This window comes from Pleurodeles waltl, chromosome 5 (assembly GCF_031143425.1).
Source record: "Pleurodeles waltl isolate 20211129_DDA chromosome 5, aPleWal1.hap1.20221129, whole genome shotgun sequence".
Taxonomy (NCBI): domain Eukaryota; kingdom Metazoa; phylum Chordata; class Amphibia; order Caudata; family Salamandridae; genus Pleurodeles; species Pleurodeles waltl.
This window is the reverse complement of record NC_090444.1, coordinates 1709696894-1709721127: the sequence shown is the minus strand read 5'-3', so window position 1 is coordinate 1709721127 and position 24234 is coordinate 1709696894. Positions and strand designations below refer to the sequence as shown.

The 24234-nt window shown below is 43.8% G+C and overlaps 1 protein-coding gene across 5 annotated transcripts in view; it reads right to left on the bottom strand.

The window, feature by feature from the left end:
- Nucleotides 1–24234, bottom strand: part of LOC138296693 (adhesion G protein-coupled receptor F5-like) — a 912996-nt gene that overhangs the window by 582054 nt on the left and 306708 nt on the right. For all 5 annotated transcript variants that reach the window (XM_069236060.1, XM_069236064.1, XM_069236063.1 and 2 more), the window contains 2 exons: nt 20929–22137; nt 16998–17150 (listed from right to left, as the gene is read on the bottom strand). In XM_069236060.1, the coding sequence (XP_069092161.1) occupies nt 16998–17150; nt 20929–22137 (1362 nt within the window). The remainder of the gene's footprint in view (nt 1–16997; nt 17151–20928; nt 22138–24234) is intronic.

Below are 24234 nucleotides of genomic sequence, written 5' to 3'. Positions count from 1 at the left end.
TTACTGTATAGGTCTTTGTTGTTATCCTATATTTAATGAATGTCGTCCTGCACCACCAGTATCCAATTATAAGGATCAGTATGAGGATGGATATCTGGCATGCTAAAAAAAAAAGGAACACTCTGTTCATGTGTGCAGTGCATTGTCAGAAGCAAATCTGGTGGACACAAAAGAGACCTAATTCCATTGTTGCACCTGCTCCTTGTAGGAAGCTTGCCTCGTGTGTGGTGGGTACCTAAGGCACTTACACGTTATACCAGGTCCAGGTATCCCCTATTAGTGAAATGTGGGAAGTATCTAGAAGCCAGGCTCTCTAGGGGTAGCTGTGGATGAGCAGCCAAGGCTACCTAGGAAACACGCAAAGCTCATGCAATACCACTGTAGTCACACAGCACTTACACGCATGAAAGAATACACTCAGTGTTACAAAAATAAAGGTACTTTATTATGGTAACACAACACAAGTTATATACACTAGTTGTCAGAAATAGGCATAAGAATAGTTAGAAAACAGGGCAAATAGTGAAAAACATGATAGAGAATTATTGACCTGGGGGAGCACAAACCATATACTAAAGAAATGGAATGCAAGTACTTCGTCCCCACCCAGGTAACTGGAGTGTGTAGAGGGCCACGGAGGTACAAAGAAAGCACAAGGGTATGTACCACAACATCCCCCCATCAACAAGGAAAGCAGGCGTACATTACTAGGATTTCCCCAGAACACCCACTTAGAAGAAAAGAAGAGGATTGCAAAACCCAGAGATGATTGCAAGAACCCAATGGTGGGTTCAAGGAGAGGAACACCTGTGGAAAAAGGGGTCCAAATCCAGAAGACACAGCAGAGTCCAGTGGGGGCAGGGGCCCCTAACCACCAAGCTGAGGATTGCAGGAGTTGGTCGACGGTGCAGAATGAAAGTCAGCACTGCAGCCCTGGAGTTGCAGTCAACTTCCTGGAGGATGCAGGTGATGTCCCACACCAAAAGGAATATTGCAGTCGGGCTTGTGTGTCTTGATTCCACCAACAAGCCTTGGCACAGGCAAAACTTGCGGTTGGCAGAAAGTGGTGCTGTCAAGGACCAGCAAGGCCCAGGAGGAATCAACCCAGGGGAGAGTCAGAGGGGACCCTCAGCATCGCTGAGAGCCCACAGAAGTGCAGGCAGCACACACAGGAGTCCCATAGGACGGGGAGAAAGAAGGTGCAAATGGAGCCCACGCATCACTACGAAAAAGTATCTCACGCCGCAGGAGAGTCACTCAGGGAGCTGTGCGTCGCAGGAAGGAGTGCTGGGGGCTGGAGCTACAAGAAGAATGAAGACATCAAGCCTTGGCAGCTGCAAAGGAGGTACTGCCCTGCATGGGAAGACAATGGTTTACCTCCACCCAAGTTGGGCAGCTGGTACAGAGGACTGTCTGAACTCTGACCACCACCCGTGTTGCAGGATCCACGCAGCTCAGCAGGAGAGGGGATCCACGCCTGCAGATGCAGGGGAGTGACTCCTTCACTCCAAGGGAGATTCCTTCTTCTTTCTGGTACAGACTGAAGACGGGCTGGCCTCAGAGGATGCACGACCGAGGAAGGGTTGCAGAAGCTGGAATGAGCTGGAGAAACAATGTTGCAGGTGAAGTCTTCGTCTTTGTTGTAGATTCTCAGGTTCTGGAGAGTACAGATGCAGTTTCTTTGGTCAGAAGTTGAAGTAAGGGATGCGGAGGAATCCTGCTTGAATCTTGCAAGCCGAATCTGAGGAACCACCAAAAAAGAGACCCTAAATAGCCCTGAAAGGGGGATTGGTCACCAAGCTGGGTGACCACCTATAAGGAGGGGGATCTGACGCCACCTGCCTGGCCTGGCCACTTAAATGCTCCCAGAGTTCCCTGCCAACCTCGGATTCAAGATGGCAGAACCCAGGGACCCTCTGAGGATTTCTGGGCACCACTCCTGAGGTGGTGATGGACAGGGGATTGGTCACTCCCCTTCCCATTGTCCAGTATCGTGCCAGAGCACGAGCCAGACTGGAGGTCCCTGAACTGGTGTAGACTGGTTTATGCATGGAGGGCCCTTCAAAGCATGCCAGTGGCTTGGGGAGGCTACCGGTCCCTTGCCATGTAACACCTATTTCCAAAGGGAGAGTGTGTAACACACCTTTCTCAAAAGAAATCCTTTGTTCTGCCTTCCTGGGCTTGAGCTGCTCAAGCAACAGGAGGGCAGACACCTGTCTGTGAGGTAGCAGCAGCTGGGGCTGCCTGGAAAACCTCAGAAGGCTGTGGAAGCAATGCAGGGGGTCCTTCAAGGATCCCCCAGAGTGCATGGAATCATACAACCAATATTTGCAAAAGTATTGGGGTATGATTCCAACATGTTTGATACCAAACATACTGAGGTTTGGAGTTGCCATTTTGTAGCTGGACTTAGGTAGTGACCTATGTCAAGTACACAAGTAAAATGGCGTTCCCGCACTCACAAAGACCAGTAAAGTGGACCTGTAGCTTGTGGGGGCACCTCTGCTAGTGCAGGGGTGCCCTCACACACAGGTACATGCACCCTGCCCTCTGGGCTGAGAGGGCCTACCATAGGGGTGACTTATAGTGACCTGATGCAGTGACCTATCGTGAAAACAGGTGCATGCACCCGGTTGACGCAGACTTCAATGGCAGGCCCGCAGAACACTTTGCATAGGCTCGCTATGGGTGGCAGATGCTGCAGCCCATAGGGATCCCCTCGAACCCCAATGCCCTGGTTACATAGGTACCATATATGAGGGACTTATATGGGGGCACCAGTATGCCAATTGTGGCTGAAATAAAGAATTTGGGGAGAGAAAGCATAATCACTGGAGCCTTGGTTAGCAGGATCCCAGTGACCACAGTCAAACACACTGACATCAGGCAGAAAAAGGGGAAACCATGCCAAGAAAGAGGGTACTTTCCTACACTCCTATAAATGTGAACCTTGTTCTATTATTTGATTGTTTGCCTCCATTGTTCCATCTGTCTATAGGAAGTAAGCGAAGGACAAGCAAGCATCACAAGCATCCTCTTCTAAAAAAGTCACAAAGAGCTTTCCAGAAATAGGATGTGAGCTGAGCTACTGTTGGATATAACCACTAAAGGTAAACTAGCTAATTGTACCACATGAGCATTAACTGGGCTAGGATTGAAGCAGTGGAAAGACTTTTTGTGAATCAAGTGCACAATTTGGATATATATACACCACCATTAAGAAGCAGCTGAAGCCACGATTGTTGAGCAGATCAACCCCAAAATTAAGTGATTGAGCATGCCAAGGATGTGGCAGACATAACAAACAGAAAAGAACAGCTTTACATCTACTGACATAGATGGCCTCCAAAATAGTCACTGTAGTATTTCAGAACTTAAGAAGTTGAATCAGATATTTCAGGCATATCAACATAAATACATAATTCAGAGTGTATTTCAGACAGCTCGTGCAGTAAGCATTAGATCCTCAATTGATCGATAGTTTGTTCACACATGAGCATACATTAATATTTCACACAATGTGCACATCAATATAAATTGTATTTTACTCAGAAACAGAAACACATGAATACATTAACATGAATTCATATTTCACACATTATGGTCATGTGTACACCTGAAATAGCTTTTCATACAATATCTTCAAATATTACATAATTTTAGACATCATGGGAAGATATAAACACCAAGTCATATTCAGATAGTATCTGCACATTATTATTATTCAATCTAATAAAGTGCACAGCTACCCCACAGGGTTTCCCTGCACTGACACAGGTAGGATAGGCTGGTCCTCAGGCTAAAACAACCAGGTCTTCAGGTTTTTGTGGAACACAATGAAGGAGGTACAATTTTGTAGAGCTTTTTGGAGGTCATTCCATAACTCCAGGCCTGGGCAAGCAAAGGAACGGCCTCTCATAGCACCCAAGGGTTTCTAGGCACTTTACAAAGAAACTGGTTACCTGGGCGATGTGCGCCCACAGGCTGGTAGGGCATCACCAGATCTTGAATGTATTGTGGGCCTGTCCTGGATCTGACCTTGTGCATATAGACGGGCCTTTGAACTGTGCTCACTTATCTACAGTCAACCAGAGAAGCTTGTAGAGGAGGAATGACACTGAAACACACTTCGGTAGGTGATGGAGTTGCCTGGCTGGAGCATTCTGGAAAATCTGTAGGTGCCAAAAGGATGGCTTGTCTGCTCTCAGATAAAACATGCTCCCATTGTCAAATCTTGAGAGAATCAAGTCTTGAACCACTGTTTTCTGAGCTGGCAATAGTATTACGCTAATGATCGTTTTGACTCAACTCCTCACTGTAAAACATGTGAAGGCCACCTTGGCTACCTTATATTTCATTGATAGTCTCTCACCCAACCAGAAGTTGAGAGTCCTTACCTTAGATGACAGTTTTGGGAGGGTTCTCAGAGGTTGTGGCATAGGCCAAAGGCCCCATAACAGGAGGTTTTCACCAAGAACCATGACCGAGGTCTTTTCGCCATTCAGCTTGAATGTGTTGTTCCCCATCAAGAAATAAATTCTGCTCAAGCACAGGTTTAAAGCTGCATTACTGAGTACTTGGGCACATGACAGCTAGAAGACAATTTGCATGTCATCTGCATATGATAACAGTTTGTCCTCAGGTTTCCACCACGTCAGCTAAAGGGCGTACATATATGTTGAAGAGCATCGAGTTTCGGGACGAGCCCTGCGAAACACCAGTGGTAAGGGCACATTCTGATCTGACACTCAATGAGAATACCTGAAATGAATGGGCATCCAGGAATGATGTCATCCAGGTCAGAGATCTACCCTGTAGCACCAGTGCTTTTAGTCTTTCCAGGAGGATGGAGAAGGATACAGTGTCAAAAACTGCGCTGAGATCTAATACAATCAGCGCAGCTGTACTACCCTCATCCAGGAGCTGTCTCAGATTTCAGTGACTTCTAGGAGGCCAGATTCAGTACTGCACCCTGCCCTAAAGCCCAACTGCAAAAGGTGGAGAAAGTTTCAATCTTCAATAAATTTGGCAAGCTGCAAGTTCATGTGTTTCTCCAATATTTTGGAGAATATGGGCAGCATTGAAAATGACCTAAAATTAGTTCAGTTGGTGGGGCCAAGGATGGGCTTTTTTAAAAGCAGTAAGACCATGGGATTTTTCCATATATAAACATGAATTCATATTTCAGACACTGGCCACTTATACAAATTAGTTTGTCAAACAGTAAGCCTAAATTATCATGAATTCGTATTACAGGCACTATTTAACGCATGTCCAATACTGTCTGCATGTATAACGACTAGTTCATATTTCAGACAGCATGCATACACGTAACAATAATTCATATTTTAGCCAGAATATACACATTTTTGTATTTCATTTCATGTATGATGGTGGCTGACAGGAAAGGGTAATTACGAAGAACACACAAATACTAGGATAGTGATGCGTTTCTATTTACGCTTCAGATCCATTACCCCACAGAGTGTGCGTCAACAGACGCAAGTAGCCTCAGAGGCAGAGTCCCAGGTGTTGCTCACAGCTGCTGCTTTTGGACTGCAGACAGTGTCACAGGTGGCCGGTGTTGTCAGTGTTTGGCTGTGGATTTTCTGAGGACAGAGTATATCGCCCAAGGGGTCGCAGCTTCAGCATGAAAAAATAGAGGTGCAGTGGCCCTTGTGGCAGATGCGCCCCAAAGTGGAATGTGGTGTCGGTAGCTTGGTAGCTAAAAGGGCCAAGTTGGGTGTTCACAATGCTCTTGATGATGGAGGCGGTTATACCCCGGGACTGGGGAACAGGAAGGCTTTCTACCAAGGAGAGAAGCACCAAGAATGAGTGGGCCGTCCCCTCAACAAACTCTTACTGTTTACTTTGTTTCAACTTCAACTTCAGGGATCCCAGCAGAGAGTGGGCAGAGAGACCCAAAAGTTCTGGGGCACAAGGATGAAAGACAAGTGTCTGAAAGCAGCAGGGGTGCTGGTGAGTGTGAATCAGCCATTCCCACATCTACCACTGTTCAGGTTGAGTTACCCTGGCCCACCCACGCTTTTAAAGTTGAAAAGGGGCCGCTGCATGGTTCAGTAGGAGCAATGGAGGGGCTAATAAGCCAGGAGGCCTAAACTCCTTTGATTAAACAGGTCAAAGTGGGAGTCTTACGGTGGCCAGAGTTTCTGTTAATCCAGCTACACAAAAAAGAAATTGGCAATGCCAACCCAACAGAGGCATATTGTGAAGGAAGTTAAGAGAGAAATTGCAGAGGAATGGGCGATGAAGCACTCACATGATAAATCAACTTTGGCTTTTGTTGATCGCCTCCAGCTAACTATGCACGATTCTCAAAGGGCCCCTCAAGCTCCTGCTGTATCTATTCCCACATTGAGTAAGTGGAGCTCCATTTCCTGGCAGCAGTTGAGACAGTTAAGCAACATGGGGACTCTCCCAAGCAGGGGGGTACTTTTTTTGCTTACTGATGGGCGAGATTCCCCCAATTCAAGCTCTAGTGAGCTGGGTAAACATAAAATATTGGTATCTTAAGGGGATGTCGGAGGTCTCGGAAGCGAGATCAAGGGAAACAATTGATGATGTATGCAGGACTGTTAAGCAGGGAAAAAACTGAGGAGGGGGGAAAACTGAGGAGGGGATCTTCAAACAGAGCATCAAGGGCAGGAAAGATTCCCGGTTGCACAAGCTTTGAAATGAGATTACTCAGCGACTAGACAAGACGTGGTAGATCCCCAGGCATGTAAAACCCTACATGCTCTGGGAAAATGAATACCAGCCCCCCACTGCCAGAGTAGAGCCCTCATAGTACCTTATTTGCAATTCTATAAAACAGCTGCAGGATCGTGTGGAAAGCTACAGAGCACGGTCTGAAACTAAGAAACGTCAAGGGGTTATTAGGAAAGTAAATACTACCTGTGCTCAAATAGGAGAAGGATTTTCTCTGTGGAACAGTGCACTGCAATGTTGGAACAGGGTGTGGGGGTGCTGCGGGGGGCAAGCTGAAATGCAACAAGCACAGATGGTCAATCTGATGAGGAAGATGGAAGATTGACCATCTGTGCAGCACAGGAACAACTTAAGATTGTTGGGCTCCACAAAGAGGATAGAAGGCAGTGAGATCCAGGCCTTCATGGTAAATCTTTTGAGAAACGCTTTACCAGAACTTACTACTTGGAATTGGGACCTGGAAGTGCAGCGTGTTGATCGTTTCTCCCTGATGCCAAGAAAAACATGGGCGGGAGAGGTGGACAGGCCCAGAGATGTTTTACTTTACTTTGGAAGCTTTTTGCTGCGACAGGCCATTTTCGAAAGAGCCTGCCAAGGCACTAAGCGGAACTGTGAGGGTCACTCCTTTTTCACCCGCCTGACTTCTGTTATTCCACAGTGGAGGGACGATAGCGGCTTATGCATCCTTTCAAGCCTGCTCAGGATCTAGGAGGGGAAGCTTATCTGTAAAACCCAGCTCATTTGAAGATCTTTTTTGACGGCAAAGTGCAGACTTTTACCTCAGAGATAAAGGCGTCAGAGCACTTCAATGATATCTCCCCAGGGGTTGGAAAAACATCCTAGGGTGTTGGTCATTTGTCAGATATATATGATTGCATAGGCCACAACCTGGTCTTGGGGGCAGGAAAAGGATTGGGGTTGTGCTTATTGGGTTGTATCTGTCTGCTTTGATACTGTATAAAAGGTGTTGGTACAATGGGTTATTTTGGGGGGGGGAGACTGGGTTCCCCATGAGAGGGTACGGAGTGGAAGAAAGGATGATGGACAGGTTTTGCTTAGCTTTTTTTTCTAGGCAACTGGTGTTGGTGTAAAGGAGTACCTTGATTCTGATAACAGCATATTTCCCTTTGGTTGTTTATAATGGACCTGGGGGGAGCATGAGATGGGTGGTTCGATAGTCATCATTCAGACCTTGGGACGCCTGACTGCCTTGTGGTGGTGGTAGGTAAGTGTGAGGTTGATTGGAGTGGCATCAGGGGATGGGAATCTTTGGGTTGGGCCGGGGTGGATGGACAGGATGGGGGCAGCACATGAGGAGAAGTGTTGAGATCTCAAAGGCCATGAGTGATTATTGTAGAGGAACAGGTGTCCGAGCAAAATTTAAGAGCTTTGTACTGCAATGTCGATTGTGGAATAATGAGTATGAGTAAGATAGGAATTGCATCAGTTAGTGTTTGTGGTTTGAACAATAATGGTAAGAGGAGTAGAGTGGCTCATGACCTGAAAGTATTGCAGGCAAACATTCTATGCTTACAAGAGACACATATTGAAGAATCTACGAAACATCAGTTGGAAACTATGGGCCTTAAACTAGTTGAGAATATAACACATGGGTCAAGGACTTGAGGGATTGCGATTCTGGCAGGGGGCAATTTGCATTGTTTTACGCGCACGAAATCAGATAGATTTGGGAGATGGGTGATTACCGAGTGTCAGCATGGGAACAGCCTTTTCAACTTAGCAGCATTTTATGGGTCAGTAGTTAATGACCCAACATTGTTTATTTGTTTAAATAATGTAATGGAAATGGAGGTTGGTTAGAAAAAGTAATATGCTTCTATACAGGTTGGAAGCCAAAGGATTTAGAGTCCTTGATCCACCTAGGGTATAACCATGGGTTGACTAATGCTTGAAATAAGCTTAAAATGCCAGACCAAGGGTATACTTATTACTCTGCACCACACTGAACTCATGCCAGCCTGGACTCCATGTTTGTTTCACATACTCTTTTACATGGGGCCAAGACTGAAAAATTTCCCAGGGTCATGTCCGACCATAATCTGTTGGCATTAAAGGTAGCTGCGATGGGCCTGCGGTCTATGGTTTGAAACTGAACTTTTGATCAGGCACTTCTTTTTTATGAAAATTATATACATCATGTGACTCATTGGATTCCAAAATTCTTGGAGAATAATCTAGGGATTGCCTCAGTGGGGACGGTGTGGGATGCCTTTCAGGCCGGTATTTGTGGGGAAGCTCTTGGTTTTGGATTAACCCATCAAAAGAATGATAGGCTGCGGCTCACTGAGCTTTACAGGACCCTTGAGGAAACTGAGTCTCAGCTAATCGCAGTGGCCTCTTCAGGGGTGGATGTTGATGGGGTGCAAGGTTACAGCAGTGATTACTGACATTTTGAGTAGGAAAGCTGCTGCAAAATATATGTTATGGAAAAAGGAGAGTTACAAATATAGTGAACGGGTTGGCCATCAGCTGGTGGTCAAAGCTAGGCAAAAAGACATCAGCATTGATGCACTAGTTTTCTTGCGCCAGCCCCAGACCCATTAAAGACGCCATGGTAGCACTGTATTAATGATGCAGCACTCCATGGCATACGATTCCACAGATGTACCAGAAATTCTGGTGCATCTGTTGGCGCAAAAGTTGCAATGTTGGTAATCTTACGCTACTCCAGCAATGCAATGAGGGTCCCAAGTTACAATCCCCACTATCACTCTAACGCCTGCTCTGAGCAGGCATGTAAAAAGTGATGCTGTGAAGGTGCAGAATAGCGCAGTGAAATGTGGTAAATTTCACTGCACCAATTCTGCATGGCTTTTGACATGGGAACGCCCACCCTGCATACATTATACCTGGCACAGGTATAAGTGGCTCAGGGCTTTGCAAACTGGCACAATGGCCTATTACGCCAGTTTGTAAGTGTGGCACAGTGTATGCCTCAAAAAAGTGATGCTATGGCAGCCCAAGGGGCTTGTAAATAAGCCCCTCAGTCTGAAATAAGGGAGATTTGGGATTTCCGTGGTAGCCCCTTTACAGATGCTTAAGGAATCTGAGATAATTCTGGGATTTTATGAGAGTCTATATAAAGAAAAAAAAAGCAGGTAGTTCAAAAGAGGATATACGGCATTATGTTGATTTAGTCCCCTTTGGGAAAATTAGCCCAGAGGACAGTGATCAGCTTGAATCTTCCTTTTCGGTGGAGGGATTACAATCTGCTATTAGGGATTTGCCATTAGGAAAAGCAGTAGCCATTGATAAGATTTTGCTAGAGTTTTATCAAGTTTTTTCTGGTGCTTAAGTTTGGATTTGCTGTCTATATTCTATCATATTTAAAGGGCCATCCAGCCCCAGACTCATGGTCCTTAGCAAACAATATTCTGCTTCCAAAAAAAGGTAAACCCCCCCCTACAAGACCCAGGGACATTGAGGCCTATAACTTTCATTAATAGCAACACAAAAATGTATTCTAAAATCTTAGCCTCACATCTAAGGCAAGTGATCAGCAAATTAGTCTCCCCCTGGCATCAGAGGTTTATCCAGGAGAGAGGATCTACAGACCACACCCGCTGGGTCATAACACTCTTTGATGCATCAGCGTTTTCTGGGAGCCCTATGGACTTGATACTGCTGGTTGCAGAAAAGGCATTTGATTGGGTTTCCTGGATTTTTTTGTGATTAGCTAGGGGTTGTTTTTTAATTGAGCCAGGTTATATCAAGGCAATAAGGGCACTGTTTTAGAGTCCTACTGGTACACTGTATCTGAGGTGGGGGGGCAGACAGGCGAAATCGAAAGTCAACAAGACACCAGGCTGCTCCCCTTTATTATTTGCACTCTATAATAACACTTTTATTTGGAAATTGGAGGTAAATCCCTCGATTTTTCCTATGCAGTTCCGGGAATGGGACACTAAAGTGCTCGCGTAAGCAGATGACGTGGCACTAGTGACCCCCTGCCCCGTGGGGGCCTTGGGGCATATAGAGCTTACTGCACATGCTTTTGGGTGTTTTTCAGCCTACCTGCTTAATGGAAGCAAAACTCACATAGTTATAAATCGCTATGTAGGCTTAACAATGATAGGGTTGTGGAGAGTGCTGTGTATTTGGGAGTTACTATGATGTCGAAGTTGGGTCAGCTGGGTCAAATTCAACTTAGTTTCCGTTATTGGGAAGACAAGCAAAGATCTGCATAGACTGAATCATTTTCATCTCTCTATAGTGGGTTGTAGTATGATTATCAAGATGATCTTGCCAAAAATATTGCATTTCTTCAGGGCTATCCCCCTCGAAGTTAAAAACTGCTTGTTTAAGGTCATGAATAACATGATCACACGGCTTATTTGGGCATACTCCAAAACCGGAAGGGCATTCAAATATTTAACTTTACCCAGGGATAGAGGTGGTTAGGCAGTACCAGATTTAAAACTTTATTATCGGGCAGCCACTGTTTAAGGATTGGGGGTGGGCAGCGGGGTGGGTGGAATTCCATCCATATATGAGACCTTGCTGGGGAAAGAAGCTAGAGGACGTTTTTTTGCGACAAGTCAAACCCCGCTACTTTGAGAATGCTGATTCAAGACTGTATATGGAACACAAAGGATCTGGGTTTCACTTTGTAAAAAAACTGAGGTTGGGGCATTTTCATCACATGCAAAGAAACTCGCGTCTCCCAGATATTTTCCACAGCTCCCCAGTAATGGCCTGGTATTTCTGTGGAATTATGAGGCTCGGGACATTTTTGCGCAGGATGGGATACTTTCATTTGAAGAGCTGCAGGATAGATTTGAAATATTCCGGAAAGATTTCTTTAAGTAGTTACAAATTCAGGATTTACTTATCAGTAAGGGGGTTTTCAGAAAATAGTGCTGCTTGACCGCCTGGTTAGGAGTGAACCCTGCTCCATCAGCCAACTGTATAGTGATTTAAATGCCCTCACTCCAGATGATTTTGAAAGACAATCTGAAAAATGGCAGAACACGCTGGTGGCTGTGTATTGTTCTTTTCTGGAATAATTAGAGTTGGCACATACCATATTATAACACACAGGTGGTGGCTGGCACTATAATGGTAGTAAAATGTCAGCGGATAAATGTTATAAATACCTAAGGGTTTATCTTGATGCCGGATGCTCTTTTGTGAAGCAAAGGAAAGAGACTGAAGAAAAAGACTTGACCCTTCTGGTGACACTGTTAAAATCACCAAAGCTACCAATGGCTCCAAGCCTCCTGCCACCGTTAAAAGTCATGAGTGCTAAGATCATTCCCGCCTATGGCACGGAAATCCTACTAGGTGTAATGTTGTGACGGACGTACTGACGCTGATATTAGTAGCTAGATGGATTATTAAGCTCTGGAAATAGATGTGACCTCTACCTCAGCAAAGCTCCTTACAACCGTCTGAGGTAGAATGTCCCTGTTCCCATAACAACACTCAAAGGTTCTATTCATAAAGGCACAACACATTATAACATGTAGACATAAGCTTGCTAAACAAACTTGTCATAAAAATCTATAAGCAACTAAAGGGCCTACAGGGGTATTAATCTGCTGCACAGATTAGGCTCGAACGTGGTTTACTTGACCAACGGGCTGTCGGTGCCAGTGCCTATCTTAACCTGTGCAATAAGCTTCAAAGGGACCAGGCAGGCATTCTAGAGGCTCTTCAATGGTCAGAAATTAACAGCAGCAGCGCCCGCAAAGGGCATCATCAGTTTTTTGAAGAATCTAAGCAATTGTTGGACATACGTGGTCTTTGGATGAGTGACCTCAGTCATTTTAACTTCAAAGTGAGTATCAAAAAACAAATTTGTCTTCGGTCAATTCATTCAGATAGAGCCTTACTCACGAAACTTAGTCACGCCTGGGCAGTTCTGAGTGGTTACCACCCAGCCAATAAAAACATAAAAAAAGGAAACACAAACAAGTTTGATAAAGGGGCCTCTTCTGCACACTTTCCTCAGTTTTCAAGTGTCATATGCACAATGTGTGACTGTCACTGGCAGAGTGGGTGTGCAGGACTAGGACTTATCCTGAGTCCACGTAAACTGAGGAGTAGAAGACTAGTTTGTAAGGGGGTCAGTAGAGGCAGTCGGTCTATCCTACATTGTCTGCTGGGGTTGCAGTACAATGATATAGGGCTGTTGAGCAAAAATGCTCACTACTTAAAAATTAAACCTTAGCGGAAGCACTTACAAATGCCAGCACAGCAGATGCCCCAGCTGAAGCTGTGCCTCAGTAAATTCCCCAAACAATCTGAAATAATTGTACCAAAGGCACTGTTCAACTTAAACGATCTGTTAGACTTGGCCCTCTCTGCAGGGTCACCCTCAAACAGTTTGCCATCTCCCTACCTGTTTTTCTGAATTAGTTTTTGTTGGCCTTAGGACTCTGTGCACTTTACCACTGTTAACCAGTGCTAATGAGCTTGTGCAAACAAAAACATGGTAAAATTGGCTTACTCATTGTTGCCATATTTCATTTACTTTAGCTCCTAGTAAAGTGGTATACCATATACCCATGGCTGGTAAATTAAATGCTAATAGTAGCTCTGCACAACTTACTGTGCCACATAGACTCTTAAAACCTATCCCAGGTCTTTCATTGCACCCTGTATACAGTTTTAAACTGCCAGTTCTATATAGCAAAATAACCCCTTTGCAAAGTATAAAACTCCCTTTGTAATACATATACATCACCCATAAAGTAGGCCCCAGACACCCGTAGGGCAGGATGCATTGTAATTAAACATTTTCACATGTACTTTTAAGTTTTACATGTCGTGGTATGGAAAAACTTACAAATTGTGTATTCATTACATTGGGTTACCTTTTCACATTTAATATGTGCTAACCTTTGATTGGGAGCAGGTGGTTTACCTTATTACATTTAATATGTGCTAACCTTTGATTGGGAGCAGGTGGTTTACCTTATTACATTTAATAAATGCTAACCTTTGATTGGGAGCAAGTAGAAAGCTCATGCTTGGTGTCTGCGGAATGGTGATTTAAAATCCTCTTTAATAGTATAGTCGGATTTTAAGTCACAATTCTGAAACTGCCACGTTATAAACTTTACATTTTCTTGTCCTAACCATCTGGTGCCTGCATGCTCTTCCTGGGTCACATGACTGAGTATAGTTAGCAGTTGGCCTTTGCATATTCCTCAATGACAGACACACAATAGGGGGCTAGGTGTCCCTTGATGAGGCGTCTCAGTCCGGAGAGGAAAGCAGAGCTGTGCACAGCCCAAAAAGCACTTCAAAAGACTGGGATTCATCTCTCACCCAAAAACTTCACACTAGTCTTTTGTGTCTCCAGAGAGGCTCGGGCCAGGGCAACGAGGCAAGACATTCCAGACACTTCTGTGAGGATAAGCCGCCAGACGTTTCTCCAACTTCAAAGGAAGAACCAACTATGAAAATGGGACACTCTGACCCACTCTTCAAATCACTGCTGGACCTGTTGAAGACTCAGACGAAGGGCTGCTCTGCAGTCCTCCTACCTAAGAATGAAGGACTGGACCTGCACCTTGAACCTGGGACCAGAAAAGGGTCTTCAAGAGCTGGTTGGAAGGCCTCCTGTTCTTAGCTCCAACACTATTGAACCTTGTACCTGGACTGCCTGCTGTGAGTCCTAATCCTCCCAGTCGGTGCCCCACTAGACCTGGATCCTTGAACGTGGGGATAAAGGTGCTCTGTCAGCCCAGCTGTGGTCTCCAAAAAAAACCCAGACACAGCATAACGCAACACAATACAGCCCTCGCAGTTCCTCATTGGAACTGACGCAGCATGACACAACTTGACGCATACCTTCCATCTCAGCCTTTGTAGCACCTCATCGGAACCAGCAGAGCGTGACTCAACTCAGTGCAGGATCCGGCATTGCTCCTCAGAACCACTGTTGCACAACACCCCGTATCAAGGACATAAGGTACAATTCTAAGTGGGCCTAAGCTTGTCCCTCTATCCAGCCTGTGCACCATTGTAGTTGGCCTGAACTTGTGATTATGTCTTGGTCTGGTATGACCAGATGACCAGAGATGGCACATTGTGTTTTAAAGCACTGTTTTACCTGACTCTTTAAAAATGCATATCTCCAGTTCTACCAGTTACATTTTTGTCTTGTTGGTGTCAAATAATTCATTAAAATGTCCTCGATTTTTCTAAAATGGCGCCTGATTTTTCTAGTGTTGTGTTTTCACTTCATACATTACAAGGTGCTTTAAGTTAAGCCTGACTGCTTTTGTGCCAATATACCAGAAGTTGAGAACAGGTTAATTTAGTGATTTGTTGTGGTTCACTCTAACACGATTTGTGGCTGTTGCTTAAGTAGGGTTACACCTACTTAACCAAGAACCCAAATTCTCACATGATTTCAATCACTTCTGTTCTAGCTGTCAGAGCAAAGGGGATCCTACACTCTCAGCTCTTCCCCTCTGAGTGGAAAGCCAATGGTTCAACTTTTTATTACTTTTCAATATTGAAGGCCACCAAATTACCTACATACTCCACCATATTTTTATCTCAATTGTTTGCGGCTGTTACTTGCTGTAGAAACATATAACAGAATATCCAACAAAGAGGCACTTATTTTGTTTATTTAAGTGGCAGTATCAGTGTTTAGTGGAGATTCACCTCTTTGTCTGCAAGCACATCTTCTTTACATAAAGCTCAATATTAATGCAACAATTTCAATTAACAAAACTAGAAAATTGAATTGATAAAACTGATGTTCCATGACGGAGACTATTGGCTTTGCCAATGCATGTTTATTACATAGATGCATTTAGTGGCGGCAGTGGCGCAGTGCTCTGCAAAGTACAGAACTATATAACACCTCTGCCACTCCATTGTGACTGCCCTGGTCATAGTATGCATCGAACAAAGCTTCAACCATCCCCATTCAGATGATTACAATAACTAACATTTTTCAACTAATTACCGACCATATATTCATGTGGAAGAAAATAGTGAACTGCATCGCCACGTGCTTAACACAAGTGAGCTAAAGCTTGTTAAAGCAATTGCAGTCAGTTTGTGACCAGGTTCGAAGAAAGAAACCACCACCATTAGAGTATTAAAAGATGCACCTGTGCATTCTTGGCAAATGTGAAGCCTGTCTACATATCCAGTACAATGTACAAGACATTGGAACACCCTATTATATTGATGGGAAAATCGTGAAATGGCTCTCCTCCTTCCAAAAACACTAAATGAAAATGGGGAAAGGCAAGAACAGAAAATCACCACAGATGTCGGTAAAGAGTCTGCTGGGCTCAATGCTCTCCCCTACAGTGTTCTGCATCTGGAATGAGCCCTTGGGAGACCTAATGAGAAGCAGAAGCCTTATCATGCACCAGGCTCTGAAGGTGATGTACTAGATTTTAGTGAATTTAATACCGTCTTGCACAAATGCTGCCTCAATAATATCGACTTGCAAAATATCGTCAATCACTTTATATACAGGTCAGCATAGATCTATTAAACTTAGCTTCCTTGACAATATACTTAGACATTCAAGATTCGTAGATCCATTTAAGAATGGAAGTCTATACTAACCTATGTATACTTCATGAAATGGGAGCCGATATTTTGGCTACAATATTGCTGTAGGGCGATATGAAAGTCAACAATACACTGACATATAACTAATCTCAATAGAGAAGGACAATACAAACTCAATTGAAATCATAAAAGCTACCTCTCTCCTCAGCCCCTGTTGGGCGCAAATTCCGATTTTACTCATGAGTGTCCTTATGACCCCAGGAAACTGTTTTAAAAAATTACTATTCATTTGAGAAAGAGATGGCCAACAACTAATGTAAATGTAAGGTGGCATACAGTGAAGACCTACGTTTTTCCCTATAGATTAACACGACCACAATTTATGAGGAAATATCTTAATTTATTGCATTACGTTCACAGACTTTTTCGTCAATGTGTCATGCCTACTGACACATTTCACAGCTTTTCACAAAAGCAGCAAACAAATAATTAAAAAATTATGTCCTTTTTGATACTCTGCGAGTCAAAGTGCATTTTACTATCCTAGGAACATAAAAATATACCATGCAAATGGAATACACGATTAACATGTTTACAAACTCCAGAACACATTTTTAAAATGTCCACATGTATTTAATTTACGTTACAATATGGTGGACTGCTATGTGTAGTTTGTGTTCCACACTTTGTGAAATTTAGCAGTCTGATTAAAAAAGTCACAACCCATATTTGTATAATTCATAGACACTTACCTGTAGTGACCGTGATGCTGGTTATAGTAATCGCATTTGAGTTTAAGAATGCATTGATATAGTTTAGCTCTTTCAGGAACATTTTGAGAGGCTCCAGGAATGATGCGTTGGGAAAGCTTATCTCGATATCCACAACATAATCTTGCAGCACAGCTGTTAATGAAAGAGCACACATTGCCATCAAGAGATGTGTTATGTCAAGGACGATGAAGCTCAGTCTTTCTGTGGACACTAGGAGTTCGGTACAGCTCCTAACTTTCTGACAGTCAACAACGCCGAGATCAACCTCTCATTTACACAAAGGTACTTCCCAGGCACCCCTGTCACAAAGGTCTTTGCTCATTTAAATTCGATTTAGGGCTTGGAAAAAAATCTGCAAGCGTAAATACACTGCACCTGAGCCCAAAAGTATAATGCACACACATTTACACCCACAGGGAGACCTTAGTAACATGGTAAATCCAACAACAGAGCACATGTTGAGCAGTTCTGAGTTTTGAGTAGTAGTGGAAGCAGGTGAAAGAAGAAAACACTCACTGAGTGTTTAGTTCAGAACGTGTCCTAAAACCATACAAATTGATACTTAAATGTTATAAAATGTACACATATTCCTGTGATACAGTTATAAATCAGTCTATACTTAATATAAAATATCAAGGATCAAACAGGCCTGCAAAGTACGATTCCATATCAAAACAACATAAAAGCCTTTCTAAAATGCAATAACAAGATTCTGAAGGTGCAAATCTTCTACCCCAAGGGATTGTCACAAGGGACCCAACACCAAACCCTTTGCCTGCTATGGTAATATGCGAGATCATACTCCTGGTGATTGTGTTGTAAACATATATTGAAGGAATTGCATTGCAACAACACAATGTTGAGAAGGTGGCATCTCCAAAGGTCTCTAACTCCACCACAAAGTGCAAGTGCCTGAAACTAAACAAATATGTAAGAGTGCAATCTCATTTTTTGCCCTGGCTCATCATCCAACAGATGGTCAGCCTCCCTTGTAACCATAAACAAGCATTGTTTCAGCAGGCCCAGAGGCAGGGCTTGGGTCCTCATGGTGGCCTCCTCAAACAATTAGAGTCGGCCCTGATTGTCCCACCTCATTTGCCTCTTAAGTCCTCAGTCACAAAATGTTTTTCATATTAGTGGCTTAGTCTAATGGTCTAATGGTACAAAAGAAATGGCATCTCCAGCTTGGGCCTAATAGAGCAGGAAGTTCTGAGAGCCAAAACCCCTGTACCAGAGGGAAACAATTTTCAATATGTGCACAGGACATGCAAACACTAAGAACCTCATAAATATCACTCTCACAAACACACTCACAGCACCTACAGAACGAGCCTTTTGACTCATGCCCATGAACGTACACTCTACAGTCCTCCATGCACCTGACATTGCAGGCAATATTGCACAATATAATCTGGATGAACTCGTCATCAAAGAAAAATGGATCACATCCACATTCACACACATCTTAGGCGTTCCTGTTCCACAAGCTAAAATGTCTGATGTGCAGACCACACAAACAAGACAGGATGTTGGTTTGAGCTCTTCACCTGCAATTCCCCATTCTCAACAGAGAACATTATGTGTAGAGACACAACGACTTCACAGAGCAAATCTCAGACCTCATTGCCTCTGCTTCTCTTCAAAATAAAAATCATAGGTTCCACTGAGACTTTAACTCCACGCAAGATGCAAGTACTGAGACAATGGAACACCTTTTAAAAATTCCTTTTAATATCCCGAACATCTAGCAACACTTCACAATACTTACCCACTCCAAAGACAACATCTGCCGCCTCATATTAATGGCCTCTCCACCACTGCAGTGAAAGGCTACGCCAACTCCAGACTGGCTGTTTATCTCACTATTCTCTACTCCTTGTTTCAAACTAAAGCAAACTTACAAGGGTAGCCTAAATGTGAAAAAACTCCCCACTGAATCACGTCAAGAAAAATTCAGACTCATTGTTGCCTGCCAACCAACAACAGATATCAACATACTTCTCTTCATATAAACCACCACCCTGAAAAGAAAAGTGAACACCAAAACAATTGTCTCTCATCTACTCAAAAACTAGATAAGCAAGAACAACCTCTTCTAAAACTTCCAACTAAGCTTCAATCCACACTGCAGAACAGGTATTAGCAATTTTCACATAGCCAACAAAGTACTAAAAAAATAACCCTTTTCTCTAGGTTCTTCTTGACCTCTCCACTGTCTTTCATTCACTCAGCTGAGCACTGATCCACGCACTGTAAACACAGAAACAGTTCTGCACTGATAAAACTCCTACCTCACTAGCCACTAACAATTCATGCAGATGGAAACCTCAGGATCCCAGATCCTCCCAATATCCTCCAGGATTCCATCTTGCCCCTATTATTTAACCTCTACAACCATCCCCTTAGAATCGTACTCACTGGTCAGTGCATTTAGATCCATAAATACACTAATGACACAAAACTCTATATGGAAAAGCTTAACTGATTGTGAATTTTGGGGACTCAAAATGTACTCCAGTCTCACCGAACAGGAAGCTGTTTCCCTACCTAGAACTCAACCTGACCAACAAAGAGTTCCTCCTTCTTATCAACAGGAGCAAACAATCACAAATTCATCACTGGCTGAAATCAACCTGCAAAGCTTGATCCACCACCTACCATCCAATGCAAAATTGCTTGGATTCAACCTTAACTTTACCCTCTACTTGCAAAGAATACTAAGACAACGTGATATCACCTTTCCCTCCTGATGAATTGAAACATTTCCTCCCTGTCTTCAGTCTGAGATCTGATCCAGAAGAACTTGACAATCCATACCACAGTTCGTCTAATTAAAGGCCTGGAGAAGTTCAACCACAGCACCATAATGCTGAAGGAACTACATTGGATCCCAGTCCCAAAAGCCCTCAAACTCATTAACATTAGGAAAACGATCACACAAGCCCTCATCACTAGCACACTAGACTATGGGAACACCCTGTGCACAGGGATAACAAACCAGTTCACATGAAGACTGCAGGCTGCCCAAAATGCAGTAGTTAGACTAGTCCTCAACTTCCCACGTTGAGCCTACACCACACCTCAGGAAATTCCACTGGCTCCTGATACACAAGGGGAGACCCACACCTACAAAGCACTCAAACAATTTACACCAATCATCTAGACAACTCCGCTCTGCTGGTCTCTCATTAGCACACACCCCATGCATACACAAAAGCAGAGCAAGGTAGCATGCCTTCCCATACCTGGCTCATAAAGCCTGGAACTACCTCCCAGAAGGCATCAGAGCCTCATCCCCTCTTCTTGACTTTCACAAGAAGTTGAAAACCTGGCTTTTGAGTAGTCCTCTGGGACTGGCCTCACACACCTGCTAAGGAGCTCCAGGATCCCCTTATGGATGATTAGCATGCTGCAAAAATATCATTGAAATATAATAACATTATATTGCAAGACAACAGAAATGGCACTCCTGTTTACCTGGGTGAAAAATCATCAGGATGAAAGGCAGAAGACAAGACATCATCACTTAGGCTCAGAATACTGTAAAATGATAAAACCAAATAACAGGCCTTCACCTTCAATGCTCTCAGGATCTGGAATAACTTCTCTGTCAAATTTAAAATAGCCCCAACTTTCCTATTTAAAGAACCTCAATTCTTCTCTCTTCAAAGAACCCTATATCCTGAAATGATGGCATCACCTCCTGCTACATTCTGCTTCTTGTTAAAGATACTGAATCATATTGTGGGCTCTGACCTAAGTTCAGCACTCTTTTGCTTTCTAGCTATCTTTGCTAGCTTTGTGCTTTGCAAATGCACATACATAAGTGCATACAACACAATATTTTCACAGATCAAACTTAATCAGAAATAAAAACAAATGATAATTTTAAAATAAAATAGTTCAATACCTGAAAACGAGTCTGCTTGGCCAAGAGAATATCCATAAGATATCAAATTTTCAACTCCATATACATAAATTCCAAATGTTTCTGATTGATGAGAAATTTCATGTTGCCCACTCATTTTTTCTAATTTCACTTCCCAACCAGTGAAGCCTTCCATGTGCTTCACATTCAGGACATAATCACTCAGTGGCCTGTGGTCGAGCAGAAAATCCGATGAAGAGGAAGATGAGCGAGACACAATAAATAGGTAGTTGTAATAAAAGTCTTGGGTAACAAACTTGTAGTAGCTCCTGGAGAAGTTGTTGGGTGGAACGGTTGTTATGAAAGGATCAACTGTGAATCCTAATGGACTGTCGCCCCCCTGGAAGAGATATCCAACCATGATTGGCCCAGTTGCATTCACAAGCATCCCATTTTGTAAGTCCACTCTGACCTGAGAACCAGGTTGAAGGAGGTACTGTAGTGTGGTTTCTTCAGTACGAAGATCAACTGTGGTGTTTGGTCTTGCAGCGATGATAATAATACTGTCTTGCTTATTTTTAGTCATCAGCGGGAGTACAGCAAATTGTTGCCCCCAACTTTTCACAGGAAATAGCTGTTCGATTACATAGTCACAAGCGCTAACCGGTGACGCATAACATTTATTACCACTGAAAACAGCCACAGGTGTTGAAGAAACAACTCTGGTGCCACTCAGGTCATTACTGTCACTGAGGAGAATGACCTCTTGTGGAGCCAGGGTAATGGTGACCATCTGTTTGTCTTGATATCTGATTCCATCAACGAGTAAGGAGCCAGACACTGTAATATTGACCTCAGTCTCAACATCTTGCCCATTAGCAACAGCAAAATGGTTTCCTTGCCCACTTCCATTTCCAGGTGTGAGAATGAAGTACTCTGTGCCCAAGTCTTGTTTGGAGAGGCAGGTGAAAGCATCAGCAGTGTAGGCAGCATTGTTAAATGCAATGACTGAAATCTCCACATCTGAATTCACCATCACTAGCTTCCTTGATTTTTCACCTGCAGTGAGCATGTACTCTGTAGATAGGACCACCTCTGTTGTGCTGTTTTTCGCCAAGTACACAGTCTCATTGAAGGGTGGAGAGGGGACTGTGACCTGCACCATGCATGGCTCATCATAACTGCTCAGCTCTAGTGCAAGGGTGACTGGAGTTCCATAATTCTCGGTGAAGGCTACAATAAAACTTCTTCCTATAAATTCAGAAAGAATGCACGAAAACAAAAAAAAGATTTTTTTTTAATGTGAGACGTATCATTATGAAATGTTTGCTTCTTGACAAAAAGGTGCGTAATAATAGCAAAAACACAAATGTAAGTAGATAATGATTTTTGGCACGGTTAGGGGCATGTTTATACTATGTTTGCACCGAATTTGTGTCAAAAGTTTTGATGCAAATTCGGCGCAAACCTAACACCATATTTATACTTTGACGCCCGACCCCGCAAACGTCAAATTTCCGCCATGTGAGTCATTTTCTGGATGCGTGAAACCGCCTTGCGTTAATGACATGCAAGATAGGCATTCCCGTCCAAAAAATGACTCAAACACCTGTGCGCCATATTTATCCAACCACGCAAAAACGCCGCACGGCTGGGAGGCGGAGTCGGAAAATGGCACACAGACAGATTTGCGTAAAAAATTTACTTCTGGGTCAGGGCAGGCATTAAAATGGGGCAAACACACCAGCACTTAAGGACAACACACAGAAGCAACATCAGAGCTAAAAAAGGAAGACATGGAGGTGCTATTCATCAAGCATGCACGAAGACGCAGAGCACAGGACCAACAGCAGCAGCTTCCACCACACCAACAGTGACCCCAAAGGCAACGCCGAAGGCAGGAGAGGATATCCCGGACCAGGACAACCCTTCATGGTCTCAAAGAACATGACATCATCCAGATGTACAGACTAAACTGGCAGGCCGTACAGCAGCTGCTGCGCCTCACTGAACCACAGTTGGCACCCAGCTTGCAGACACCCCACACCATCCCATCAGAGACCAAGCTGCTAGCTGTCCTCCACATGTTGGCAAGTTGCTCTTTTCAAACCACTGGTGCCCTGGTTGCTGGGATCTCACAGCCCTCATTCTCTGCCTTCCTACCCAAGGTACTGGATACCATCATCTCCCTCACACCCCACCACATCAGCTTCCCCAACACACAGCTGATCACCGGGGATTGATCACCAACATCGTGGAAAAGTATCCTGGGAGTGTACATGATTCATTCATCTTCCGCCACTGCACCATCAATCAACACTTCCAGGATGGACGATATGGCAATGGCCTACTTGTTGGTAAGTAGATAAACCTAGATATATAGACAATGCACAGCAACCCTGTAGGACACACAACACATACACCCCTACATTGACACGTGGCCAGGAAGACACTGAGGTTCTGACAGTGGTAGTCATGTTTGATATCCTGACCCAATGGGATACACACCTATGGACAAATGACAGATGCAAATAACAACAGATGTCCCACCAGAGCCACAAGGGACCAATTTAAAATCACACAGTGACAATGACATGGCCTTAACTGACAGTACAACTTGGAAGATAAATCTTACAATATCACATCCATAACACTCAATCACACACCCTTCCAACCAATACGTACTGTGTAAGGGGTCTGTAAAGTGTTTAACTGCAGGTCAAACAACATGAGACACATAGCATGAGGATGATGACTCTAATGAATGTGACATGAAAGCATTGAGGCAGTACCAACATCTCACATCACTCCTGGGGTGACATTGCACGCTACCAATAAGCAAGTGGGCTGTGCTAAGCACACATAGTGATGTGACAATAATGCAAAATGCACACTGCTACACATACGGATTGACACAATTACACATATACATAACAGATGTACAGGCACGTGGACCTTCTTACGCTAAAACCTTCACCCCTACAACCAAGTTAGCCAGCTTACCTAGTCCAGGTTCAGTAGTGTAGGTACACGTTTAAACAGGAGCCAACTCGGCGAGGGAACAAAAATAGGTTTGTCTAGCACTTGTCAAACATGGGATATTTGTGCATTGTCAATTGTCAACACTTCAGTACTGCCAACTTATGGAGATGTGTTGTACATTGTGACCTAGCCAAATCAAAGGGCCTCACTGTTGTTTTTCACATGCTATTACATATGTTGAATTGTATGGGATGTTCAGGCCATATAGTGCAACTGTGTTACCACCACAGTGGAATCAATTCTGTGTGTGGAAGTATCATGTCACCCCCAGTGAAGACACATGGACACTTCTTTCACATGACAAAA